The 27128-nt window shown below is 46.4% G+C and overlaps 1 protein-coding gene across 1 annotated transcript in view; it reads right to left on the bottom strand.

Annotated features, from left to right (window-relative positions):
* Positions 1-27128, bottom strand: part of PLXNA4 (plexin A4) — a 445628-nt gene that overhangs the window by 47244 nt on the left and 371256 nt on the right. The window contains exons 13-20 of the mRNA XM_075024595.1: positions 23177-23328; positions 22405-22522; positions 17020-17156; positions 15219-15386; positions 9450-9543; positions 6799-7038; positions 5836-5982; positions 306-540 (exon numbers count right to left, since the gene is read on the bottom strand). Of these exons, the coding sequence (XP_074880696.1) occupies positions 306-540; positions 5836-5982; positions 6799-7038; positions 9450-9543; positions 15219-15386; positions 17020-17156; positions 22405-22522; positions 23177-23328 (1291 nt within the window). The remainder of the gene's footprint in view (positions 1-305; positions 541-5835; positions 5983-6798; positions 7039-9449; positions 9544-15218; positions 15387-17019; positions 17157-22404; positions 22523-23176; positions 23329-27128) is intronic.

The following is a 27128-nucleotide window of genomic DNA, read 5'->3' as shown; positions in this document are numbered from 1 at the left end:
GTATGAGACTAAGGCACAAGTGGAGAAGCAACATGTGGAGAGGAAGAAGGTGGTGGACAAGAGCAGTCTCACCTTTCTTATAACACAGGCTCTCTCTGGACTGTGAGTTAGCAAATGCAGTTAGGACAGGGTGGAGGAAGGCTGGACTCAGGGAAAATAGGCAAAGTCAGACTAGATCTAGGCTTGAGCATGCCCACAGGGTTCAACATTTCTTTTGCCTGTGATATTTTGGCTCAAAGCTTTGTGGCTGGATGCCTCTCTTCTACCAACAGTGACACAGTGTCAGCCTTCCTTCCTCATCCTACCTTCTTTGCACTCCAGTGCGACCCTGGACTCCAAGTTGTCCATCTGCATCTGCAGACGCTTGAGGGTGAGGTCGCTTTCTCTGGATTTGCGCTTGTACGCAATCAACACAGCCACGATGAAGATGATGAGGAGGCCGCCGGCCACCGCAATGCTGACAATAGCTGGCAAGCTGAGAGGGCTGTCTGGAGAGATGTAGACCATCCCTGGGGAGAACTCCATCCCTCCTACACGAGCCTAGAAGGAAGGCAGGAAAGAGTTGCACTGCAACTGTTGAACAAGCAGGAGCACAGAGAACTTTATCATCTCCCTGGCTAAGGCTGAATGATGAGTTCCCTTGTCTCCCAAGCTAAACGGATCATGAAGTACTTGGAGAGAGAACAGCTTAAAAACACCTGAAATGTCATATAGAAGCACCTCTGTTGACAGAGTGACCATGAACCCAACCAACAAAGGACTTGTGGTGAGACAAATCTCACCAGTCCCAATGCCCTGACTACATACCAGTTCGGGCTTCATTCTGGGTTTTCCATTCCCTGTCCCGAGCAGCTATGTTGTGCTGGACTGCCCTGATGACACCTAGTTCCAAAATGCACACAGGACACACAGCTCATGGTTATGGTCTGATGGGTCCTAACCTTACAATAGGACAGGGGACATCTGACCCAGGCAGCTAGCGCAGCAGCAGTCAGTACAGTGGGAATGAAGAAATCAGAGTCACAATTTGCTTTTGACTCTTCAACCGGAGAAAACTCTATCTGGAAGCCACTGGGATAGGAAAAAAACCCACCAAACACAAAAACTACAGAGCCTGGCCCATGCTCTTTACAGCCCCTCTCACGGGCAGGGTGACTGCAGATGCTCACCAGTGGGACAGGGAGCTGAACGCAGCTTTCTGCTCTCCGCATTCCCAGAGGTTCCCAGGGATGCTGCCAGCCTCTGGAACAAGCTGGTGTGTGAGGACTTTGCTTTTAACAGGCAGAAAGAAACCCTGTAAGCGGTACTGCTGCAAGCCCAACAAAACGCTCAGCTGAAGCAACTCTGTTTGTTGGGAGCCCATTTTTACAATAAGAGCACCTCTCCCAACAGCAATCCCATGGGGTACTACTTGCTTAAGGCTACTGTAAGGTTGTTCAAGGCTATTTGTAGAGTAGGAGAAGTTTGAGTGGCAGGGGGAAAAACACTGCTGACTAGCCTGAGGTATAAAAAGAAGGCTTCTAGGACTGTGCTGCGGTAGGGAAACACTGGTTATAGAACAACATAGAGCTAGGAAGATGCCACGCACAGAGCTTGAAGGATCGTGACGTGGTGATGAGCCCCATCACTTCACCCCAGCTGAGCTTTGTCATGGAGAGGAACAGCAGGCCAGGCACAAAGTGCAAAATCTTGCTGCCAGGCAGAAATGCAGTCAAGATCCCAGGGCTACGTGCTCCCCCTCCCACTGAACTGGGACCATTACAGCATGTAATTGAACCTCTTTCTTCCTCCTTTATGAGGAGCTCTCCCTCACCTTTCCAGCTCCCACAGCAGCTAGTAAAAACATCCCTCACATCCCAGCCTGGTGGCTAGCTTTCTGCTTCATCCCACTGGCTCTCAGTTAATCAGTCTGTCTCCAGCTTGCCTGTATACTCATTAATCCCAGGTCTCCCATGCCTCAGCTCAGGCACCTACTCGGGTTTCCTCTCTAGGTTGCAGGAGGAAGAAACCAGCCCCAGGAGGAAGGGTTGGAGCCAGCAGAAGAGGCTGCGAAGCAGAATCATGAATTAATGGGAAGTTTTCCAGCTGCTCTCGCTCCTCACCACCACAGCTCTTGCTGGGGACATGATCTCTGTGACACTGACATCTCCTAGAAATTATTCTGGCCCAGTTACAACCTCTGAGAAGATGTCTGTTTTGCTCTAACACCAGCTGTAGACTGTTCCTCAGTGGGTGCCCGCCAAAGCCACCTAGCTGTAACCTTTACGTCTTGGACAGGACAAAAGTGAATGCTTGGAAAGATCTAAATTCCATCCACAAAGTCCTCTCATGCTATTTTGGGATGGGGTCTAGAGAGATAACAATGTCCACAATGAGAAACGAACCCAAATCTATGCTCATCTGTCCAGGTAATACACTTTCAAGATGACCATTCCTGTAGCATGACATTGATGACTTGTAGAGCATCTTCAGTGGCCAAGGAACAACCTAGCACCCACATAAGTTGAGGATGCAGCAGTAACTAGTTTTCCCATCTATTTCAGGATACAAGGCCCAACTGACATAAAATCTGCATGGGGCAGAGGTTTGGTATTGGTATGGGGCATGTTCAACTGAGAAGACAAACTACCAAATTCACATGCTAATCTATGCACTGAAAGTTGTTGCCTTTTGCCCCAGACTACTACCCCAAATCCTCCCAGCAAAATTTGCTGACCAGTTCTCACAATTTCCTTCCTGTTACTGCGGATCAATAAATAGCTGCATTATATTTAATTTCTGTTTCCAACAGTGGCCCTTTTCCTCCAAGCCCTGCAGTCAGATGAGTCCATTCAAGGAGTACCAGACTCGAATCAAAGAACCCCATCCCAATCCCCAGTGCAGGTCCGTCCTCAAAGCTCGCAGAACAGCCTGACTCCATGGGTGGGATTCCCCTCACCAAACATTCGATGTGCACACCTGAGTTAGACATTACAGCATGCTTTCACAGTCAATACAGAGAAGAAACACTTTTAGAATGTGATTCATGTGAGCTGCTTTTGATACCTGCTTTGATAATAGGATGAGAAGTTTTATTCCGTGGAAATTCCCATTTCTCTCCATTAAATATAAGGGGATCTAGACTCCTAAAGGTAGGAGTCTAACAAAGTTAGCCCCAGTGTGTTCCCCTCTAAAGGTGGTTTCACCACTGGGAAGGTCTTACAGTCCACGAATCAAACTGCCATGATCTGAGGGAATCTGTCTCTTGAAGAAGAAAGCCTGCAAGGCTGGAGTATTATTGTGAGCATTTAAAAGAAAAACAAGCAAATATGTAGATATAGCCCTACTTTATGTCTTGGGCCACTGAGTGTTTCTGAAGGAAGCTGTTTATACCTTCCAGAAGTCTGAACATGAGCCCTCCATATTACCAAACAACAGTTTGGCCACCTGTTAAGCCTATTAATCATGAATTTGTTCTAAATGGCACTATGGCAGATCCCAGTTTTCTCTAGAAAAGTCTTAGGGACCACCTGTAGCAGTTTGGGAGTTCCTGTTATGCAAAACTTGACTGTGGTAGTATCTTCCCTAATGCAAGTTTGCCCTGGCCAAATGTAAGTGTCTACCTCAGGATGAGACGAATTGTGCCCTGAATTTCAATTGCTATATTTGACCATCTCTCCATTCACTGTACAAAAAGTCTAGTGTGACTTTCCATATGTAAGTGCCTACATTAGATACCAGCAACCTTTGAGATATACTCCACTTCTTTACTGCAGACCTTCTCCAATACAGTTACTCGTGGATCTTCCTCATGTCTCTTTCTTTTCCTTGGAAAAGAGCTTACCTCTGAGTTTTAGTCTATCTTTTTTAACCACTGCTCAGGCCTTTTAGTTCTTCTCTATTTTTTCAAATATTTAACTCTGTCATCGTACAAAAGACAGCTGAACTAGATCAAAAACATGTTGACATCAATGTGTGTCATTGTCACTGTTCCTTCCCTTAGAAATAATCTCAGTGTTGCAGTGGTTGATTTACTCCCATGGTCCCCTTTCAGATCTAGGCCACTTCACTTTGCAAGAAAGGGTTTGTTCAGCAATTTACTCAAGGTCACACAATAAATTGTTGGCAGAAACAGGAAGAGAACCTGGGACAGCTACCTGTCAATTATCCTGACCATCAAAGTGACATTCATGTGAAACATGGCGAAACATTCTGTACCAACCCCAGCAACAGAGACATTGTGCCATGCTGGAGGAGGCATTTCCCAGCCCAGCTGTCCCCCTGTTAAGTTCCAGATGCAAAGTCCATCCTTGAGCACTGGCCACCATCATAGGTGACCTTCTGTATTTGGTTCCCAGCCCAGACGCTGTCAAAGCATTGCCTCAGTGTTGGCAGTTGAACGAGATATCTGTAACTTGCCCCTAATACTGATGCTCATTAACAGGCTTCAATGCGATCATCTTCCCATGTTTCCAGCAGCATCTCCTGTTTGATCAGCGTCCTCAAAAAGGGATTATTTTTTTCTCTATGGCTTCGCTTAAGCTGTCCCAAGCTGCAGGAGCAGGGGAGTCTTCCCAATTAGTAAGACCTGACCAGATGTTCATCCTCCCTGATCCCCAGGGGTTGATTATTGCTCACCTGACTTTGAGTGTTCTCTCTCTAGGATTGGCTTTGTCCATTTCTGACTAACCATATGTTTAATTATATTCATGAAAATGACAGGGAACATATATTGCCTTGTTCAAAAGCTTTGGTATTCACATAGAGAAAATCTCTCCCTTCATTATTGCTCCTCTTGGAGTGTCTTAACGTGCTTTACAACGAATCAAGAGCCACGGTATATTTGCATGGCTGAAAAGGATTATTACCTCTATTTTCCAGATGACAAACTTTGGCACAGAGAAGTTAAGTAGCCAGTATGCGGTCTCCCTGCAGCAGTCACAAATGAGACCCAAAATGGTCACCATAAACTCTATTTTCTAAAAGTACCCAGAAAACTCTTTTCAAAGAGCCATGCAGCGTGTCTCCATCAACCTCTATGAGTCTCATTGCATTGAAATAAATAAATATGTGACAGATACAGCTTTGGGAGGGCAACAGAGAGGTGAAAGAAAGTTGATCACAGGGAATGAGAAACATTGATCATCTGTATGTCTGATGTCAGTTGTTAGCTTTAGTTGTGTTTCCACCCACAGCTCGGTACAACTCAGATGAGTTTGCTGATGTGCTGTTTATCAAGCAACAGCACTGAAGAATGCAAATTACTGAGAGTAAAGTAAAGAAGGAGTGAATAAATCAATGGTGAGAGGAGGAGAAGCTCCCTCTGATGTAATCGCTAGGTCCATTTTTCACAGGTTCCAGGAAGGATATGCAGGAGCATACTAAGTTGTATAGATGTCAAAACCTCAAAGTCCAGTCACACTATTGTCCATATCATTTTTTTTTCTCCTACATAAAAGCAAATTTTAGCCACCAGCATGTTAGTAATTGCTGGGGACTGTGCTGAATTTAACAAAGTATGCCACGTAGGAAACACGTTACATATATGAACTTACATGAGCATCTAGGGTTCATGCAGATCATACAAAAACAGAAGAGAGGCAAACTTTTCTAAAGGGTCTTGATTATGAAAGGTTTCTCACTGTCCATAAAGGTCTCCAGGTTACTCTTCTGCTCTTCTACTTCTCCAAATTACTCTTGATTGGGATATTATAACAAGAAGGGGCCCTGATGTTTATGGGATCTACAGAAGGCAAATGGGGATGCACTCCTGGGTGATCTCTGCCAGCTCTTCAGCATTGGCGTGCCCTCTCAACCCACCCAGGGAGGGAAGGCTGAGGATTAAGCACCACTTACCATCACCTTGTGCCGTCCGATGAGGTTTGGGGACTCACACAGTAGCTGCGCATCTGATACGGTCACTGCACAGGGCTTCTCACCAACCAAAACCGTATAGTTCAGCTTGGCATTCCCTCCTGCCACTGGTGGGATCAGGTTCTTGCCCTAGATAGAAAGGAATATCACCACCCCCCCAAAAAAAAAACCATGTTAGGAAAGAGTTTGCCTTCCATCTCTAGTTTGCTCCTGTGACACAAGATTTAACATTGCACTTGACATTTGTGGTTCACTATTAGCTAACACAGAGAAAAGCCAATTTAGAAAGTCATGCAGAGGACAGCGTGGATGGCTACAGACTGTCATCAGTCAAAACAGTCTGTTCTGTTCCTCTGTCTCTGGAACTAAATGAGAAATGTTGCATATAAGTCTTGCACAAGCAGATCCTCACAAAACTTATTCAGGCCAAACATGCAAAAAGGTATTCTGCAGGCACAATCGTTTCTTTGCATGTGCACCACTTAAAAGTGCTGATATGGAAATGCTCAGTCATAAAATTCCTTCTCTTTATTGCTGTCCAGATTACAGAAATGACAAAGGACTGGTGTCAGATTTAACCAGGGGTGAGAGGAAGCTCTTGAAAACCCAAGAAATACAGTTGGGTATTTAATTGCCAGCCCTGTTGCAGTGGTAGAAAACATTCTTCTCCAGTGAACAGCACTGGGTACAAATTTAGGCTGCACATAGGTAGCTGCAGCAGGAGTTTATTTTTTTTAGTTATGGGTATTGGCAGATGCTGAGCAGTGATTTGTGCTTGCAGATGGTGACTCTGATATGATAAGATATGGTAGGTGCAATGAGTGAAGGAAATTTCTGGGATGCAATTGGGATGCCACTGCGATTTGTGGGGTGCTGGCAGACACAAAGAGGCAATGGGTGGCAAATGTTTGTCTTTCCTCATCCAGTCCTTGGTCCCCATCTCACCTTCAGTATGATGGGACTTCCTGGCTTCAGCTCCAGGATCCCCGAGGGATTGAAAACCTCAAAGATTGGGTTTGGGTAGTACGTGAAGTTGGTTTTGTTGAGAATCAGCAGAGACTGCACGTTGTCAAGAATGAAGCCAAACTCCTCTGGACGCTCGGCGAGCTCAGACTGGTGATTGGGGTCAACAGCCAGTGCCGGAGCCTGGCAGGTCATCTCTGTGCTGTTCTGCACCTCGCAGTTCTGGAAAAAGAAACCCAACACAAGGAGAGTTTATGGAAAATGCCCCCAGCCCTCTTGGTGGGCAGATGATCCCTCCCAGTGAAATGCTAGCCTACCTACTGCCAGAGGACAGGGAGGAGCAGACTTCCTTGGTCATTGTGGGACAGGCTGGTGCTCCACTGCTTCAGAACATACCCCATCCCCATCACACAATCAAGGCTGGGAAGGGATTAGGAGAGTTTTTCTGGGGCAGGTGTGTGTGGCAGTTTGCACTGCAATTGGGCATCCTGTGCTTCTTCCCTGAGGTGGCTCGGCCTCTGGGGTTGCCAGAATCAGCATCTTCCCCTAACCTATTTCCTTCTGGAAACAGAAATTTCTTCCTTCTTTTTTTGTACGGCAGAGACTAGTCAAAGCCTCACTACCACCCTGCAATTAGCTCTCACATTCTGGGGAATCACTCCAAAAGTGTATGTCCAGTGCATGCTCAGCTGTGCCCAGGATTCCTGTTTGACCATCAGGTTACCTGGAATGAAGCCCAGCAAGCTGGAGTGGTGAAGACAGTTGGGTAGGACTCAGGAAACCCTGAAGTTGACTTCCAGCCCTGTCAAAAACCTGCTTCTTTTGTGTATTTGAGAAATGGGTAATAGACTGTGAAAGGCGTTTTATCCTGACTCCCATTCTAAACAACTAGGAATTACATAGCTGGTTGTCCTTCAGGATCTGAGCCTTCATCTTTCTGTGTTGTGGTTGCTAGCACAGTGCATGCTGGTCTCACCAGGAACCAACAGGCTCTGTGGGGAAACAGCACCAGCTCTGTGGGATCCCAGCTGTGCTTGGTATGAGAATCTTCTCCAAACTACTCCGATATCTCCAGCATTGACAGCAAACTCATTATCACAGCTAGCGTAGCTCAAGTCTTAATATTGCTTTGGCTCAAATCAATAGAGAGGTAAGTGACCTGGACCAGCCAGTTTTATATTGTAAAGTCAGATGTTCTTTGCTGTAACAGCTCTTACGAGGAAGAAAAGGCACCAGAGTACTTCCCAGCACAAAACTGATGGGCAGTTCTACCTGAGCGTGTTTGAGATGATGTATAGGCATCATCATCTGTACAATGGCATGATTGTTTGAGACCACTGTGTCAGACAAGAGCTGGAGTCTGCTGGAAGAATAAGATGAAGTTATGCAGGCTTCTAATTCTGCAGGAAAGCTAGGAGAGTGTTTGGCTGTGCTGTACCAAGAAATACAACATACTACCAAACCATACCTATGAATATGCATAATCATTCAGACCAGGGCTTTCCCAGAGTTCATGAAGGACTGGAAGATTGCCAGTCAAGATCCACATCAGACTAAGAAACTAATGTCAACAGCTATTTCCTGAATCTGGAGAGGTGACAAAATTGCTTTGGGTTTGGCTTTATGAAGGGAGCTATTAGTTCATGGCAGAGCTGGGATAAGACCAAAATTTAGGTGTCTCAATCTGAAAATTGCAGATGCAAATTAATCTACCCCATATTCCTTCATTTTCTTTTCAGATCTACCACAGTTTCACCACTGCTTATGTGTCAGTAGATTATTTTAATGTCCGCAAAGTGTTTTGAGTGGAAAGCCCATGGATTAATCTTAAAACCTGAGAAATGCAGAGGATCTGGACTTTCTGCCCCCACCCCAATTAGTCCCTCTGTATTTTTTCCTTTTGGAGCTGCTTCTTCTGGGATGCTTTTTCACGCATTGTCCCAAGAAGTGCCCATACACAGACAACACCTTTTCAGACGCTGTTGCATGGCCCCATTGTCCAACTTACTGGAGGTACCAGCAGATGCTTCCTGCTCCTCGGTTTTCTCATTGGAGGTGCTAAACTCACACCTTTCATAGCTCTATCATAGCTCAGCAGCTACTGGCAATTGGCTATTTCCAAGTGAATTGTCCTCCCAGATCTTGGTAAAGCTCTGCTGGTCTCTACAGAGCTACATCTGATCCCTCAGTGGTCACTGAGAGTTGAATTAGGCTGTAAATCTAGCTGGTTAAACCTGGATACACTCTTGCAGGATCCCAAATAGTCCAGGGAGTGGACACAGTAGTACCAAAGAGTCCCTTCTGATACCAACACAGTCAGCTAATAACATGAATTTGGGTCTACTTATGCATGGGCATGGCTGATAAATAATGTAGGTCGTACATGGGCCAAGAAAGAGGACAGATATCCCCGAGCCAACAGAAGAAACAACCTTTTGTGATGCCTTTCTCTGGTCCCTCTTTGGTCCAGTGCTTCTTCACTGAGAGAGGATGGGGTGATCTTTCTGAAAGCAAGTCATCCCCTCTTTTCTGGATACAATAGGAGATTTCAACCTCCAGAGCTGGTAGCCAGACCCTATCACGACCTTGGACATGCACCCTCCTGTGAACCCCAGCTCAGCAGCCATACTCACGTTGACGTGTTCCTTTCCACCGTGCTTTGCCCGGATCTGAGGGTTTTGGATCAGGTCTAGGTGAGTTCCCCACACTGCAATGGGTGTGTTGCCACTAGAGAAGAAGAAATGAAAGAAGTGCGTGAACCCAGCTATAGATATCAGGACTGACTGCACCAGCAATGGGTGATCTGTGTTCCTAAATGTTGATTGCAAAGTGTCTGACCACATCTCACAGTCCCATAGGAAGGGAAAACAAAGCAAAACAAATAAATTTTCCTTCATTCATAAGGTGAGAAAGAAATAAACCCACATCCTTGCTAAAACTGTCACATCAAGCAGCATCTGGGTGTTTTTCATTGTTAAGACGCAGCAATCACAAGCTTCAGTAATGAGAAGAGTGGGAAATTTAACAGGGGCTCTTCAGAATGGTCCACAGACTGTATCCCTTATATCACTTAAAGGAAGGGAGCCCCAAAAAATCCTCGTAGATACTGTCCTGTGCAATCAGCTCTTGAGGATTCAGTGCTACCTTGGTTGAGGGCTGTAGTCCCATCTTGCATATGAAACCTGCTATAAAAACATCACCCTGAATAAGATGTCACCTCAGTGAACCCAATTCAGTGCTGCCAGGAACCTGGGCCACCAGCATCTAGTAGAAACAGAGACAAAGTCTTCAGCCTTGGTGTGCACAAGCCATTTGCTCGGTTTCTATTTGGTGATCCAGGCAGACAAGCTCTGCCACGTGTGTTAGATCCAACATATGACAGAATAGAGATTTCCAGTCACAGCGCCCCTTTGCTCAGGCAAGGACTGGTTTCCTGAGAAAGACGATTCATACGAGCCATGGCGCTGCATTTGGTAGATTTTCTTGCTTTTATAACGTATCTCAGCCCAGCTTAAGATGGGGAGATGTAGACAGAAGCCTTCTCATTCCCTACAGTAAGTGTCTCCAGAAGGAAAGAGCTTTCCAAAACACCCTTCTTTCCTTTCCCTTGCCTCCTGCAGCTGCAGCCAGCAGCACTGTTTGTGGGACTTTGGGGAGCAGACGGGACGGAGGAAGGAATCTGCAAAGGAGCATTCCCAGGCTTCAGTAGGAGCTGATGCATGGCTTTGAATGTTGTGTTGAGGGGAAGGATTCACCACAGGCAGCTTTGGCCATCCCAAATCAAAACAGCGTTGCTCTACCAGGGTGAGCTCTCCCTTTGCAGAACTGTGGCGGAGGCAATGGGATGCAAGGGCTGAAGGGGGAAGAGTTATCTGAGAAAGCAAAACCCCTCAGCTGTCAGGGCTCACGCAGCCAGGGCAGGATGAGGAAATGTCATCAACAGACGACCCCATCTCTGAGGGTTTCCCGGGGTGAGGAGTGCTCTCATCGGTTTCGGCACCTGCCTCCATAACTCGCCTTGGGAACTGTCCAGGCTACAATTTATTTCCTGGAGTGCTCTGGCTGAGAATGGGAGGCCATGTGGAAATCGGTGGGATTGGGAAAAGAAAGTTCAAAATCCCTTTCCTGCCTCCAGGTAAACCTACACCTACATGAAAGGTGAAAGAAGTGCCTTATAAATGAGAAAACACCAGGGGATAAACACACTGTAAGGAAGAAGCCTGTGTTGGCCAACAGATCTCCAGTTCTGACCTTTGTTTTCCATGTTCCTCATTTATCTTCTATTATTAATCAGATGGGGCAGGTAGGAATGAAGGCAAATATACATCTCTGCTCAGCAGTGTAGCTGTGGGGTTTCAGTGAGTTGGCCGCCCCAGCTGGGACCGTGCTTCAGCCCCTCCAGTTACACCCACACTGATAAACCAGTCAGGACACCAGCTCGACCACTGGCTGGTGGCCATGGATGCTGATAAGCTGTTAGTAGTACCCCAGGCAATGCCTGGTCATGGCTCAAGGGATAGCAAGGGCCAGGGAGCACTCCCAACAAGCAGGATAGATGAAGCTAAAATTTCTTTGAAGGAGGAAAGATCATTGGTGGTATGGATGAGGGCTATGCATGCTCGCTGGCTTCAGGACCAAAGAATAGACCGGGATTAAGTACTTACTAGTTTAAACATAGCCTATGTAACCAAGAAGCCTGTAAATTTGGAGTAATGAGCCATGAGTTCTGCCAAAGAGCACTGTCACAACAATATCTTTGGGCAGGTGCTCCTGTGACACTTGTCTGAGAGGTTCCTTATGGTCTTTCATTCAAGCAATGCCTGTACAGACTGATCCACGGTCAGGACAACATTTGACCTTGAGTTTTGCAGAGTACCTCAAGATCTTGCTCTCTGAAACCATCAGCTGAGATGGGAAATTTCTAATGGGAAATTTTATGGGGCAAAACTACATTTTGCCATTTCCATAAAATCTGCTTGGATGGTTGAGTTCTCTTGAATGCACAGGGGATCTCTTCTGAAGTCACACATCCACTTACAAGAGACCTCCTCCTCCCTGCCTTATAGAAAAAATACCCTTGCCTCAAAATTCAGCTTCACATTAAGTATTGCTGATATCACCTAGGGAGAGCTGGCTCACCAGAAACCAGAAAAGAAGGATGTAAACCAAGTTGTTCTTTCTCCACTGTCCTGGTTCTTCTGGATTTTTGGCTGTGAGCCTTTATAATTTTTATTATCATTTATTATTATTATTATGAATCTCTCCTGATTCAAACTAGAAGGCATTTTGTATCTTTACTTAGCTGAAAGTTTTACGTGTTCCAGACATATCAAATGTGTGCGCATATGTACAGATATATGAGTCTGTGTATATATACATAAATACTTTCATTTAATCAAGCAAGTCTGTGCACACAGTTTTAAATCCATGTGTTAAAAATTCTGTATTTGGTTTGGAAACTGAGCTTGCAGGCTCAGACCGCAGTTATTAAGCACAGCCACAGCACCAGATCAGAGAGGGGCCTTTTCTCTGAAAAAAAAAGCCAAAAAAGTTGTGTTTGCTGAAGACGTGAAATCACCCCCAAAGCCTCTCTGGCTTGCAAATCAAGCAAATAAAACCGTTGCTTGCCTTTGCATGAAAACCACCAGCCATTGCCTTTTGCGTCTGCAGGTGAATGCCCAGCCATGGCCACTTCTCGACCAGGTCGGATCAGAGCCCGGACACATGCTGCTGCCCAGCAAAATAACAGAGGTGCCAAGTCTACAAGCTTTCTTAATTTAATTCTTTATTGTCCCAAAAGCTCTGAGTATAATTTTCTGTCTGCAGACTCAGATAATTGCTGGACGTAACTCAAATCAAACCCAGATCAAAAGTATTAATGGAGCCTCATAAAATTCTAGTTACCTGCCAGCCCAGTATGACTCTTTTTTTTTTTTTTGGCTATGGGAATAAATTAGCAGTAATCTTTTCTTTATTGTCTTGGAAAATGGCACTTGAGAAGGTTTTAAGCCAGGCTCAGTACATTCATTCACTAATTTTGCAAAGCTGGTTTAGTAGCAATCATCTATCCCTCAAAACAGCTTAGCCCCACAGCCAGGAGTGATGAATCAGAGAAGCACAGTGGATTTGCTGTAATGAATCATACCGCATAACAAATATACTGAGGAACAGCCTCCTCGGTCTATCTCCAGATCCACGTGTCTAGACTAACTTATTTCAGCCCAGAGCTGGCTGCGCTTTCATCCAGCTCTGTGTGGGGAGGCTTTACTCCAATGCTTGTCTCCATTATGACCTGCTGGACGGAGCTCCACAACTAACAATTACAGTGCTTACAACTGTCCCGGACACCCTGAACCACAGTGATAAACCTGGATATTGCATCTCTCTCTGCACCCTCTTCCAAGGTTATGTACCTTTGGAGCGGTTCAAAAGTGCACAAGAAAGAGGACGAAAGCGGGTAGGTTTGGTTAAAATGAGGCACCTGTTAATGCTCAAGTGGATGCTTTCTGATTTCAGAGACGCTGAAAAGAGCAAAGGGTAGAGGTGGTACCTGAATGATGAGACAGGTAGAGTCCCAGTCGTCCATCCTGGCAGCTACACCCCCTGCAAATAAGCTGGCACCCACTAAACAAGCACCTCTCTTAATTCCCGTTATGCTGGGAGGTGGGATGGGAGATCCAAGGCAGCAAGCAATGGGATGCAGAGTCTCTGCAACCCTGGCCTGGGCGAAGCTTTGCCGATACACCCGAAGCATCTCCTTGGCTTTTTCTTCATCTCTTGCTGGCAGCTTCAGCAGAGAAACCAAGGAGCAAAGGGGCTCTGGAGAACTTCTCCTCTCACCTCCCAGCCAGACCTGAGGCCAGGCGGAGGAAGGTCCCCGTGCTGCAACTTTCCTGGGGATAACAGGGGAATTCACTCTCCTAGGCTGTCAGTCTTGCACTTTTAACCGGCACTGAACTCACTTTAATAAGGAAGGGAGTAAAGCGATTTCTCATTTCACTGATAACCTGAACTCTGACTGAAAATAAAACCCCCAAATGGAAAATCCAGACACTAAAGCTTCAGGCCCAATGTGCAAAGATTCAATCCGGCTAAATCGGTAAATTCCCTCACGGTAATTAAAAGCACTAATTGATTTGTGAAAACATCTTCTGGATGGGAGCTGAACCGGGGGGATTTACAAGCCCTGCTCCTAATCCCCAGATACTCCCATCAGTCCAGTTTGACAGGGAAGCAGCGAGCTGCCATGGATGAACGAGGGGAGACTAAGATTTCTTATTTTGTATCTTTTCAAGGAAATACCACGGCATTTAATGACCAATTTCTCTCTTCCCGAGGCCATTTCTGCAGGCTTCTGAGAGCATTTGGGTATCACTTTGATGCCTTCCACAACCAGGGCAAATGCTCCTCTCAGACACCTTCATGTGAACCCTCTGAATTCACCAAAGCAGCATCAATGGGAAGAAGAGAAAAAGGGATGCCTAACGAGGAGGAAGGCTGTTTGATAGGGCAGGGACCAGGGCTCCCTTTGTGTTTCATCTCGGGAGACAGCCCTGGGGCTTTCAGGCATGACAGCCAAACAAGCAATGCTCAGCCCGTGAAGGCGGTGGGAAAGGTAGGAATTGCTGCTTTCAAACCCAAAGGAGATTCACTTCGCTAAGCACAGTTATGACATCTATGCCTCTGTTTAGGAGATCAGTGACTGGTCCTGCTGCCATGCAAAGCTGTGGACCCAGCCTGATGGGGCCTGAAACACAGTCATGACCAGAAGCACTAGGAATTGCAGCTTTTAGGGATACAACCGTGTAGTTTAACCAGCCCCAGTGGTCCGTAATATTACTCAGACAGGAGCATCCTGGTGCTGGAGAGAAACCCTGGGCTGCAGTAAAGAGGGAGAAAGCTTCAACACCAGGTTGGAGACTTGCTGCACCTACCTTTGTAATTAAAGCACAAAGTCTCCAAGGCAAGCTTCTGGTGAGCATTGGAAGCTGGATTTTGCTGCACTAAGCCAGGAAGCTTTGCTCTGCTAGTGAAGGAGGGGCGCAGGATCATTTAGGTTTGGACTACGCGGAATTTGTTTGGAGAATGGACCCTGTTCCTGCCCATCCCTCCTGAGACTCTGTGGAAATTTTGTCCTGGGGTACACATGAGCACAGACACAGATAGAGCATCCAAGGTGTTACAAGGAATGCACAAGGCGCTGCTGGCCTTTTGGTCTTCCCAGGAGGCAAGTCTACCAGCCCTCATGGTCTCGGGCTCTGGGAAGAAGCTCTGCACAAACCTATTTCTTAGTGAACACGGTGCTTGGAAAGCACTTTTCTGTACCCAGGATTGATATGAACACACCAGTGCTGCATTAGAAAACCATGGGAGGTGGTAGGGGGTGTCCATGGGATGCTTACCTGAAGATGCTCCACTCAGGCTCAATCCTGAGGATGGTTGGATCCTCTACATACTCATACTGCAACTCCTGATGTATCTTGGCCTTGTCCACTCTCACAGACACCTTCACCTTCTCAAATCCCTCATCTGAGGCAGTGGTGTTACAGACAATGTGCTTGGTGGATCTCCTGTGAGCAGAAGCAAGTAATTATCAACCAGGCACTACCAGCAGCAAACCAAATGGTGCCAAAAAGAGCCCGGCTACTTACTCTTATGTCCTGTGACCTTAACCTATGCTCTGTGAAGTGGTGAAACTCACTGCTACAGGAATATGCTGTGAACAGTGTGACACATTTATGTGAGGAAGTAACATTGCCTTTTCGCTAGTTTAAATAAAACCACAAGAGTCATCATTTCTCAGGTCTCAGAGTGAAAACTGAACCCCAAGAGAAGTCCAAAACAGACCTCTCTCCAGAAGTATTTCTGTGTGATTAAATACTTGATGGATGTTTCCTTCCTGCCTGCAGACATATGCAGCAGCAGCTCATAAAAATGGGTGTTTGCACCTCAGCTTTCCAGTCTGGGATAATAAAGTTTACCTTGCATTAGGACTGTAAGCCTTGTTTAAGTGCAGCTTGCAGTGTGCCTGGGACCTTTGCATGGGAGGTGCTAATGTAGTGGGAATCATTTCGTGATTATACTCAAAGAGTATTCTGCATAAACCTTTCCTTTTGGGCAGGTCTCAAAACCAGCTCCAGGTTGGAATTTTCCAGTGGCCCTTACCTTGCAAAAAGAGGCAAAAAGCCAGGCTCCAAGCACCCTCAGCCTCATCTTATATCCCTAGAAAGGATAAAGCAGGGTGCATCCTTCCCTTGCAGCATGGCACTTGCCTTCACTGACTGCACCCTCCAAATTCCCCTGAAAGACCACACTCAATCCCTCCTAAAACTCCCAATCTCTTCCGTAAGCATCCTCAAGCAGCTGTGGTTCCCACTTGGCCTTTTAAATCACAAGCTGTGACTTCACCCTCCTGAATTATAGATGCTGAAACACAGCACAGTCATGACAGGCGGCTCAACAGGTTCCCCAGAGGCAGGAGAGGGAAGGGCATTGCCCCAGGACAGCGGTCCCAGGTCTCCTCTGAATGAGCCCTTCTTCTGCCAAGGACAGGCTGGGAGAAACGTGCCAACTTCACCTTCAGCCTCCACTGATACTGGCAGCGAAATGTGTTGCACTGGGTAGTTTTGAGCTGCGGGAGCCCCTGGGAACAGGATTCAGGCTCATTCTCACAGGGATCAGGGAACATTCAGCAGGTAACACTGACATTAAGCTTCTCTGAACTGCAATTGAACAGGAGCCAACCCAGAGCGAAAATGTTACAAATCATCCATTTCTTAGCACTACAGGACTACTCTGGGATAAAAGGGAGGTGTTTTAATACTTAGACCCAATGTTGTCAGATCTTCTTTGTCACCTCTGTTAAAGCAGGGACATGAAAATGAATCTTTTAAACGATGTACTCCCAGAGCAAGTAGCAAAGCATAGGACCGTGGAGAATCATAGTGAAACTTGACAAGGGGCCATGGAAAAAAGCACATCAAATACCAATCAAAACAATGAAATAAATCCTATGCTCCCACCCCAAAACACACACAGTAAGGTTGCGCATGGTGCAGAATACAAAAGTCCCATTGCTGAACAGACATGGCCACAGGCAAAAGAGGCACTTGAGGGTCTCTGGGCTGCAGAAGAAGTCTCTTGACTATAATTGCTCACATCTTTCAGACTCAGGCATGTACAGTAGGAAGGACTCATCTATACCTGTAGAAGAGGCAGGGTTGTCGCCCAAAGGTCACGATGACATTGCTGCCCGCGTTGAGGTTGTTGCCCGTAATTGTCACCTGGGTGCCACCCGACACTGGTCCCCGCTTCGGCTTGAGGTCAGAGAGTGTCAGAGTCTGTGAAGGCAAAGGGTTGTGTTGAAAACACAACAGAGGAGCATAGGTACCTTCCCTCTCTCCTTTTAGTGATGGGGAGAGGTAGGCAACCCCAGGGGTTAATCACACGTTAGCTGGACTTCAGAAGATGACCATATCCTCTAGACAACAGAGCAGCCTAGGATGACACCAGTCCTGTCACAGACACCCTGCTCGAATGTCAAGTTTGGTGGGATGAGTTCAGACCTAACCCCTAACCTCTGCAAGATAAACCAGGTCTTGAATTGGCTGATTGGATCTTAATGGGGACTCTCCACCTTCAAATTACAGAGTTCAGAAGTGATGAAAATGATCGAGTCTTGAAAAGATTACTCTAAACCCTATTGATCTGAGAAGGGAACAGAACCTGCTGTATAGCTCCAGAGACATGCCCAAAACCTCCCCCTGTGCTCATGGGCTTTTTCCCTGGGAAGGAGGAGAGCTGTGGTTGAGCAGAGCATCTGAGCTCATGTCTTGCCTCTTCCACATGCCCACCGCACGACCCCAAATCTTTCTCTTTTTCTTATCAGACTTGGGTGCTGAGAGAATCTAGTACTGCAGGAGTGTCCTGCACCGATACAGCACGGCGGTGCTCATGTTGAGATGTACTCTGAAATACTACAAGAAGGAGCACTGTCCAGATGAGCACCTTTTTCTTTTTTCTGCTGATTTTCTGAGCCTCTTTTCCAAACATAACATGGTGCTGTGTTAATATATCTAAAAGGGACACAATTCCTTTAGGGGCCACAAATCCCAAACCTCTTTTTCTTACCCTCCTGCTCTCCCTTCTTCCCAAAATCAAGATAAAATACTTGTACTCCGAAGGCACAGATCACCCTGTTACCACAATGCAGAGAGGAGACATCCATTTTCAGGGAGAAATTTGGAGTTACAGTTTATTCTTTCATTTGCATTTTAATAGAAAAACTTTCCTTTCAGTCCCAAGTGAAAAGCTACTATATGCATTTAAATGAAGATTATTTTTTTTCCCCTCTTTAAGAATGATGACACAAATGCTTGAAGCTCTCCTCAGCTCCTCTGAACAAGCAGGTACATCACGCAGTCACCTTATTGAGCTTTGGAGACCATTAATCCATGTTTATAAAACTACCTGACACACATCACAGCTCCCTGTTTCACACACACAGAGCCCTCTCTGTCCCTGTCCCCCCTCTGGCTAATCATTTTGAAAAACTGCGGCAAGGTTTCCACTTTGCTTTTGTTCAAAATGGAGCTACCGCTCGGAGGAAGGGCTGAACACGAAAATCAGACATATAGCTCTGTAGCAAAATATATTGTCAGAGCTGGATGCTTCTTGTGTTTAAACTTGACTGGTTTTGGCATGATGGTTTGGAAACTGTTTTTATACTTTTTCTGGGAATATTCTCTAACAGCTATTATTGGGATAAAAGACGCAGGAAGAGTATGTGGATGCAAAAGATGCACTTCAGTGCGTAGTGCTCCTCCTTTTTTAGGGTGCCATCTCAAGCTCTGATGGCAGCTCCTCTTTAATCCCTTATTGATGGCCACCCACACCAGTGCAAACTACTACTGACCACGATGGCTGCTGCTGGGAGGTGATCTCCCACCTGGGAGAAAACGGGTTGAGAATGGCCAACTCGGTGCACACAGCCTACACAACAGCGCGGCAATAGTATCTGCTTTACAAACCACAGAGGAACATTTGAGTTAAAGACCCAGAGCCCTTGTCCCACCCCTGGGTGGGTTTCCTGCCCTCTCCACAGAGGTGAATAAACTGGCCGTGGCCTTCTGAGGATCCTTGCAGACCAGAACTACATCAGCAACGCTCCTTGGCAAAGCGTTGCTGTGTCACGTGCCGATCTTACAAAAGGGTTTGTGGCTAAGCTTTCAAAGTTGCGATAAACCATTAATTATTCACAGTGGCCTTCATAAATATTGCACAGCATGTTTGCAGTAAAACTCAGCCTCTAGACTATTTACTATTTCCTTGCTGGTGAAAGGTGATGGAAAACACAACAGGATCTAGTGGATCTGTAACAGGCTGAAGTGGACAGTGACAATGAGGGAAAGAGGACAGGAAATCTTCTGTACTTTTCTAGGAGCCTGCCTACTTTCCTCTGCTCCCCAACCCTTTACTTTCCTCCAGTACCTCCTCCACACAGGCTGTGCATAGAGAAGCTGCCACCAGAGCTGTGCCTAAACTGCCCTCATGGCGCATGTCAAGACCTTGGTTCCCACTTAATTCCTCCCGGGAACAAGGGCAGAGCAAGATGTGACTCACACACAGCTTGCGTGCCTGGGTTTCCTTTCTGTAGGTTCAACAGTAGCAGCAGGAGGGGAAAGATGGAAGGGAGACCTGTTGTGAATGCTCTCCTGGGACAAGGATGTTAGAGGCAGACCCAGAAGAGGTGCAATCAGAGTAGCCCACATCACCTGCACTGAGCCATAATATTCTCATCCAAAGCCAGAATTAAAGCAAAATTGCTTCAGCATCTGAATTGAAAAGCGAAGGGAAGGGTTTTTTTGATTGAAAGACCATGGCAATAATCATAGCAACAAAATGAATAACTTAAAAAAAAAATAAAATTATTTTCATTGAGATCACCATAAATTTAATTTCAGCCTACAACCAAATGCTTTGTTTCCCTTTTGGCTTATTGTACTCTCTAATGCAATTTGCATTTTTGATCACAGATGAGTATAAAACAAACTAACAGCATTTTGAATTTAAAAGTTCTGGTTAGATATGTGGAGAAGAACTGTTCTAGCATCTGTAAACTAAGCTGCCTCTTTTTTAAAACACTGAAATTAAGTACTCTGTTGAGTTCAAAATATCATGTCTTCCAATTCTTGCAGGAGTGGGGAAGGCTGAACCTATTGGCCAAATCTGACCCTGTTTTGCTTCAAACCTTTTGAAAAGCAGTTTTCCAGAGGATTTACTATGCGTCAGAAAGCAACATTTATCTCTCATGCGATGCCCTTCCTTAGTTTTCAAACATCTTCCTTCCCTTAAAGCTGCCGCCCACCGTTGCAGGATGCCAAGGCATGTTGTGATGCCTGCAATAACATCTCTACCCTCCTGGCAGAAGGTTCGGAGGAAGCCAAGCCATGCCAAAAAACACAGTTCCTGCTATGAAAGCAAGGGACACGGGAGAGGGCATATGATGGGCAGGGTGGAGAAGGTCTGTATTTTTTTTTTTGTCTAGCACAAAGGTATCGAGGTATTCAGCAGAGAAAACCCTGTTGACTTCAGCTCATGCACGGCTGGGATAGCTGGCAGCCGGAAAGCCAGCAAGCGGAGGGAAAAGCTGTCACGGACGGACACGGATGATCAAAATTGGACAGTAATTCCAAGAGTAGCAAAGGTGACACGCTGAAGTGTAATGTCCTGGAAAGAGCCCTTCTGTCTGCCTAGTGGGGGCTATCTCTCAAGGTGTTTCTCTACCCCCACCACGGTAGCACCTGAGTGACATCAGAAAATACAGAGAATAGACAAATTTCTGTAGCTCAGGGGGGAAATCTAAGATATTTGCATTTATTACCAGTTCCCTTTACCATAAAAAAATGCTTGGGCATGTGAATAATTTCAGAAAAGACCCGTTCCCTTGCAGGGGTCTAGAGTTTTGATGGGAACAGAGACCCTCTCATCTCAAACCTGCACAAATCTGCGCAGATCAAGGTCAGGCAATGCTTGCATGTCCCCAGCAAGGGGCCTTAGAGGAATAAGCATGTCTCTTGGACAATGAGCATCATCAGAAAGGAGCAAAACACCAAGCTGAGCGTACAACATGTGTTTGGCTCTGCTTCCCTCTTCCATGAGGCTTTCACCACAGCAAAGCGACAGTCTCAGGCTGAACTTGCACCAGGAGTAGTGCAGAATCAGGCCCAGAGCCCCTCTGACTGCTTTGCAAACTGATGCCCCAGACAGATGGTCTAGCCAGTGAATTTTGCAGCCCCAGCAGCCTCTCTAAAAAGAGGAGAGTGGCTGCTCTCCGAGTGCCATCAGCACGCACTGAGTAGAACTTGTACGTGTCATCCCAGCACTCACCATCCCTAGGGACTTTTGACATCATCTCCAAATTCCCCATGGCTAAGTCTTCTCTCCAAACCACTCACTCTTAAAAGCTAACTGAAGTTCAAGCTTGCTGGTGCCTATCGTTCCATCATGGAACATCCCAAACAGTTCCTAATTGCACTGAGCCCCAGTCATACTCTGTAGCTCACCTGCAGCCTGGCTGGTGAACTGGTCCCTCCTGATCTACTGCTACTGGGGTGCAGCACTGCTTCTCCTGGACACCCAGAAGACCACCTAACGCAAACACCCTTAGAATGTTACATCTTGCACCACTGCTATGGTGACTGCCTGTCTACCAGTCAATGGGAATTTTTGTCCTTGCTAGCAGAAAGCCACAGGCTTTGCACTGACCCGACACCGCAAGGTCTCCGGACGTCTCTGGTCTCGCCGTGCCCCGAGCCGGGTGTCCCCGTGATGGCAAGTGTCCCATGGCCAAGGACTCGTGCCCGACCTGCCTGAGCTCAGCGCTGGGGACACCCTGCATGGCCAAGGGCTGCCGCCCCGGGCAGGCACTGCCCAGCAAACACCAGATCTTGGTGTGCCGGGACTGGGCGCTGGGCAGCTCTGCCGCTGGTGCTGGGGACCGGGGAGAAGGGAGCGGGTGATGGGGAGACGCGCGATGAAGATACCCCTGGGGGGACCCAAGAGTCAGGAGGAAGAAACCCCACCATGGACATCATAACCTTCCTGCTGAAGACCTCAGGGTGGCAATGACTAGTGGCAACCCCCATGTTTCTCCTGGAGGACACCGGTGCTTTCAACTGTAGGGCCTGGAGAAATGCCGGTACGGTGAATATCACACCCAGGAAAAGTAAGATACTAGGGAAGTTCTTTTCCATTCTCTTTTTTTTTTCCCCTTTTTCTTTTTTCTTTCCTGTATAGCATTTTTAACTATTAATGAGGATTTTCTGTACTAATTTGGACCATGGCTGTATGTAACTGTAACTGGACTAATAATTTGGACTATTATTAGATTGTTAAAACATTAATTAGGCAAGCTATTTTTGCTCGTAACAAGATTTGAAAGGAAATGGAAGGAACAACTTGGTGCACTCAGAATGGCAGTGAAGAGCTTAGAGGTTGAATATGGTCAAGGACAATGGATAGATGCAGCAAAGAGGACCAGGGCCCAGGGACCTTCAGGGCCAAGAAGAACTTCTCCCAGGAGCTTACCATAAAGTAGTAGAGCTGTGAAGACCTCGCCATGAACTCTGGTTTGCACTCAGCCACGCAGATTTCCACGAATCCGGCATGCTGGCTGGGCTTGGCCTCCCCCATCTCACATACTATCCTGTGGAGAAAATACGAACCAAAAGCAAGGTTTGAGGGATGGTTTGGTGGTCTGGGTAAGACGGAATTGGTGTAAACAGCCCACATTGCTGGCAAATGGACCGTAGACTTAACCTGTCCTCTTCTTTCCAATCCAGGGTCCAAACTGTGGACTAAGTTATTCTTTAAAAAGTGGCGGCTTTTGGCTGTTGGCACTTGCCGCGGCAAATGCTTAGCTGGTATAAATCAACACAGCTTCACTTAAATAAATATACAGACAAATGCTGGGCTGAGGTCTGACCCCAGCACATCCCTCTGTCCTCCAGCCTCGCATGGTGGACAGCTCTGCAGCCTTGAGCCTTAATGATCACTCCTGCACGTAGTCAGCTGCTTTTTGGGACTGCTGCCCCCCAAAGTGGAACTGAACACCTTTGTGCTGGCTGTTATGTGAAAAACAGAGGATAACTTCAGGGCTTATGCCATGAGGATTATCTATATATGCAATCCAAATACAGTAATAAATGGATTATTTGCTCCTGAGCTGTAAGTAAGGAATGGCATCTTCCACTCCTCACTTCCAAGGTTGGGTGGAATGGACTCCTTAGAAGACCCTACAGGTAGCAATGACTGTTATTAGGTGTGCTGTGGCCCACTGTCTGCCACACACCCAACTTACTGCTCTGCTGGGATGTACCCTTCCACCAGCGGTTTGCACTCCACTCCAGCCACTTTGACGTGAGACGCAATATCTCTGAACTCCAGCCCCAGATTCTCCCCACGGATGGTCACTTTGGTCCCTCCTTCGCGAGGGCCCGTCACTGGATTGATCTGGAGAAACAAGTCAAGACAAAGGAGAATAATCAAACCACCTATGTAAAGACATCAGCATCCTCTCAGGTGAAAGAAGAGGCAATATCAGGTCTCTGTGACCACTAGAGAGACTCATAATTATGAATGCTGAACAGCTGAGGGAATAAGCCTACTCCAGATACATCACTCAGTCCAGCTCCCCTGCAAATATATATCATGCATGCCCCAACCTCAGAGTATACAAAGATCTCCCCAGATCTGCCTCAGATCTCATTCACTTTCTTTTAAGTACTTGAAAAACATCCAGAGATGAGTAGGAGATGTGTTCTAGGTAGGAGCAGGGGTTTCTGGTTGTGCAGCTGAGCTCTGCATTTTATAGACATGAACCATGGAAAGGCAGGAGAGAGGCACGGTGGAAAGAAATGGGAGAAAGAACACAAAAAGGACACAAATGGCTTCAGCCAGTCACTTTAAATCCTAAATCCCCAGCCCAAAGCACATGGAGTTTTTGATCTGTTCTGCAGGTAGGTCTTGGTCATGCATCACAAACTCAGCTGAAAATGTCCACCTGAAAAAACAGCCGAGACACAACAGAAACAGCATGTCAGATTAGGTACGGGGTAGGTGGACGGTGATCGAGACGGCAGCAGCAGCAGTTGCTGTGTGCCAACACGTATTTCTGAAAGAGCTCCAGCTGTCCTCACGGGAGAGCTGGGGCCAGGGGAAGGGCCGGAATGGGAGCATGGACAACAAATTTGTGGGGTGGGAGGACAACAAATTTGCGGGGTGGGAGGCCCCTGAGCCCCAGCATGAGGTGAGTGGCTATCCCAACCAGTCTGGTGGCTGGTGGCATCAAGTCTGCATCCCAGTCTGGACCTTCACCGGACCCTAGCAGGGGTAGGATGCTCAGCAGCGGCTTTGTTGGGCAGCAGAGCCAAAGCATCACCCAAACTCCAAAGCTCACCTCTCCCTCCCGTTGCAGAGCCTCACCCTACACCCAGAGCTGTCTATCTCTGTGCAATATTTCTGGCCCATGCAAAGGGGTTGTGTCCATGGGAAAGCATTCCGCATCACATCCATCGCCTTTCTTCAGAGCCAGGTGGAAATTAGCATTGGAGTCGTCTCCTCAACATTGAAACAACACAGAAATCATGGGGCTGGCCCTTAATTATCTCAGTTCTGCCCTTCCAATTATTCACCGTGCCCAAATGTTTTGCCATACAACTGGCTAGTTGAAATGGGCTTCAAACGTTGCTTTCAAAGGGTATTCCCGGCTGCCCGTTCAGGATGCCATGGCTGCCATCTGCCAGCGTTGGCAAGGCTCTCTCTGCAGTGAGAAAGGGGGAATTCCCTCTCCGAGGTCTGTACCCGCCGGCCGGTGGCTCTGCCAACTGGGAATCTAGGGCTGGCAGATAGACCCTCGCGTAGCAGTCAGACTGGCAGGGAAAGTCGAGGCACTGGCATGAGCAGAGATGCTCTTGACTGCTTCCCAGCACTGAGCCTGGCACCAGGGTTAGCCTAATTTCCACCCAGAGGTCAGTTTTTAGAAGGTCCATCTTTAATAAAAGGCGAGAGAACCTGGCACTTTTAGGGGGTATTTTATTTTAGGATATTTAATTTTAGGTGTTGTGAACCACCTCCTGAATGAGTGTGTCTTTGCTCTGACTATACAGGGAACCAACAGAGGTTAATAAATTAATAGCGCAGATGATCACAGACAACTGCTTGGACCCGTAGGGTCATATAACATAGACACAACCTCTGCAGCACAAGATCCCTGCAGTGGCCCGGTCTCAGTTCCAAAAAAAACAACAAATACCACTTGAGCCAACAAAATCAGAACCATGGCATGCTTATTACTACTCCAAAAGTCAACAAGATACCTAAGTCCTAAAAAGAAAATAGCACAACATTCATAAATCTGACAGGTGAAATGGTTATTTGGGTTGGCTGGAGATTTGACCTTTGGATTGTCTGTGGTGATGAGATTGATAGACAAGTAGAAAATGGATAAAAAGAGAAAGAAGGAGGGAGGCATTTGTGGTTATTTTCCAGGATATAAGGAAAACATCTTAAAAAATGAGAACAAAAATGAAATTTTGATTCCAGGAGAAAACAATACCGATTGTCTCAGTTGGGGACTCAACATTGAAAACTTGAACTATTTTATAAAAATGGCAATTCCAAAATATTTTTATTCTGAATCATTAATAAATATCTATTCAAGCAAAGTCTGTTGTTTGAAATACTTATTTTGCTGAGGTCAGTTAACTCTCTCCTGATAAAACACTATATGAATGATGCTGGAAGGCTAGAATATATCACTATACCAAATGCAATCTAACACGTAATCAAAATGAAAAAAGAAAGATAAACTAAAATTCCTGTATTTTATTTTATTTCCTTATGTATTAGACACATTTTTTAAGAGAACTGAGTTCTGTTTTGTGGTATTAAACTTGCCGTCACATGGTTTTTACTTGTACAAGTAAGGTAGGTGTCTAGCAAGATAGGTCTGTGGTTAATTAGGGCTCACCTATGCTTGAAAGAGCTTGCTTGAATGGGCAGTGCATCTCATAGCAAGTCAAAAGAGGACTTTTTTTCTCATATGACTAATGCTATTACCCTGAATAAATGAAGGCACAGTGGTGAAAAGAAACATCTTGCTAGAAAATTCCTTTTCTTTAGCACTAGGGGTGAGTTTGAGACAAAAGTTTCACTGCAGAAGTCACAAAAAACTCTGTGGAAACATTATCATCCTCCTCCACCTAATGAATAGGATTTTTAAAATTTCTTGCTCTGGCTCAATAAGTGTCAATGGAAGACTTCCCGCTGTGAAGCCAGCACAGCATCTCCAAACCCCTCCCTGTGCAATTTTTAATTTGTAAAGGCCAGCTTCAAAACCCACTTATTTCCTTAAAATGGGAGGACCTGGGATTCTCCCAGGAGCATGTGGGAGATTTTTTAACCCCAACTCATCACACTCCCACAGCTGTGTACAAGAAAAAGGTGTTACCACGCTGGTTTCACAGCGAGAGAGAAGGACCCTGTTTCTATCACAGGTGCAAAAATGTGGAACGAGACCTGTCAGTCTGGGAGAGGAAAACACAGGCGGGGAAACAAAAGCTGCCAGGAAGCCTCAGCTTTCTCTCGAAGACCCAGAGCTGCGACACCGCATCGCAATTTATGCCCTCCGCTCGTATCAGCCTAATGCTGCGGCTTGTCACTCTTAAAGGAGGTTTTGTGGCTCAGCGAGTCTGTAAGTCCTTGAATTTCACTGAGTGGCAATATAAATGCAAGAGCTAATAAATAAGTAAGTGCAGGTTATGGGAAGCTCTGTGCTGGGTGCGTGTGGGTGCCTGTGCAAGGGTGAGTACACGTGTTGTTTCTCCTCCTTTGCCTGCACAGATACTGCCCTGGCTCCTCGCCCCAATGTGCGTGCGCTTACCAACCGCTCCAGCCCTACCATTAGCTGCAATATATATCCAGCCACTTGAGATTACTTCCATGCTAATGGCTTAGAAAAAGATGTTCCAAGAGCTGCTTATGATTGCACCAGGTAGTTGGAATATTTCATGAATGAATATTGTAATGATCTGTTCGAGCTTTGGGAGCTGTTGGTGGAAATGCCAGCAGAATTAGGAGTATGTCCCTTCTGGAGCTGTAGGGTGGAGAGTGAGTGCTTTGCACTTCATAAAGAGACTCTAGATGCAGGGTTGGGGTCAAAGAATGGCAGAGAAATGCAGATGGACCTTCAGAACATCATACTACCACATGGTCAGGTCCTGTGGTTTGGACTTGTGCTTTAGTTGGTCATC

The sequence above is a fragment of the Buteo buteo genome, chromosome 4 (genome assembly GCF_964188355.1).
Source record: "Buteo buteo chromosome 4, bButBut1.hap1.1, whole genome shotgun sequence".
NCBI lineage: Eukaryota > Metazoa > Chordata > Aves > Accipitriformes > Accipitridae > Buteo > Buteo buteo.
This window is presented reverse-complemented; position numbering and strand designations above follow the sequence as displayed.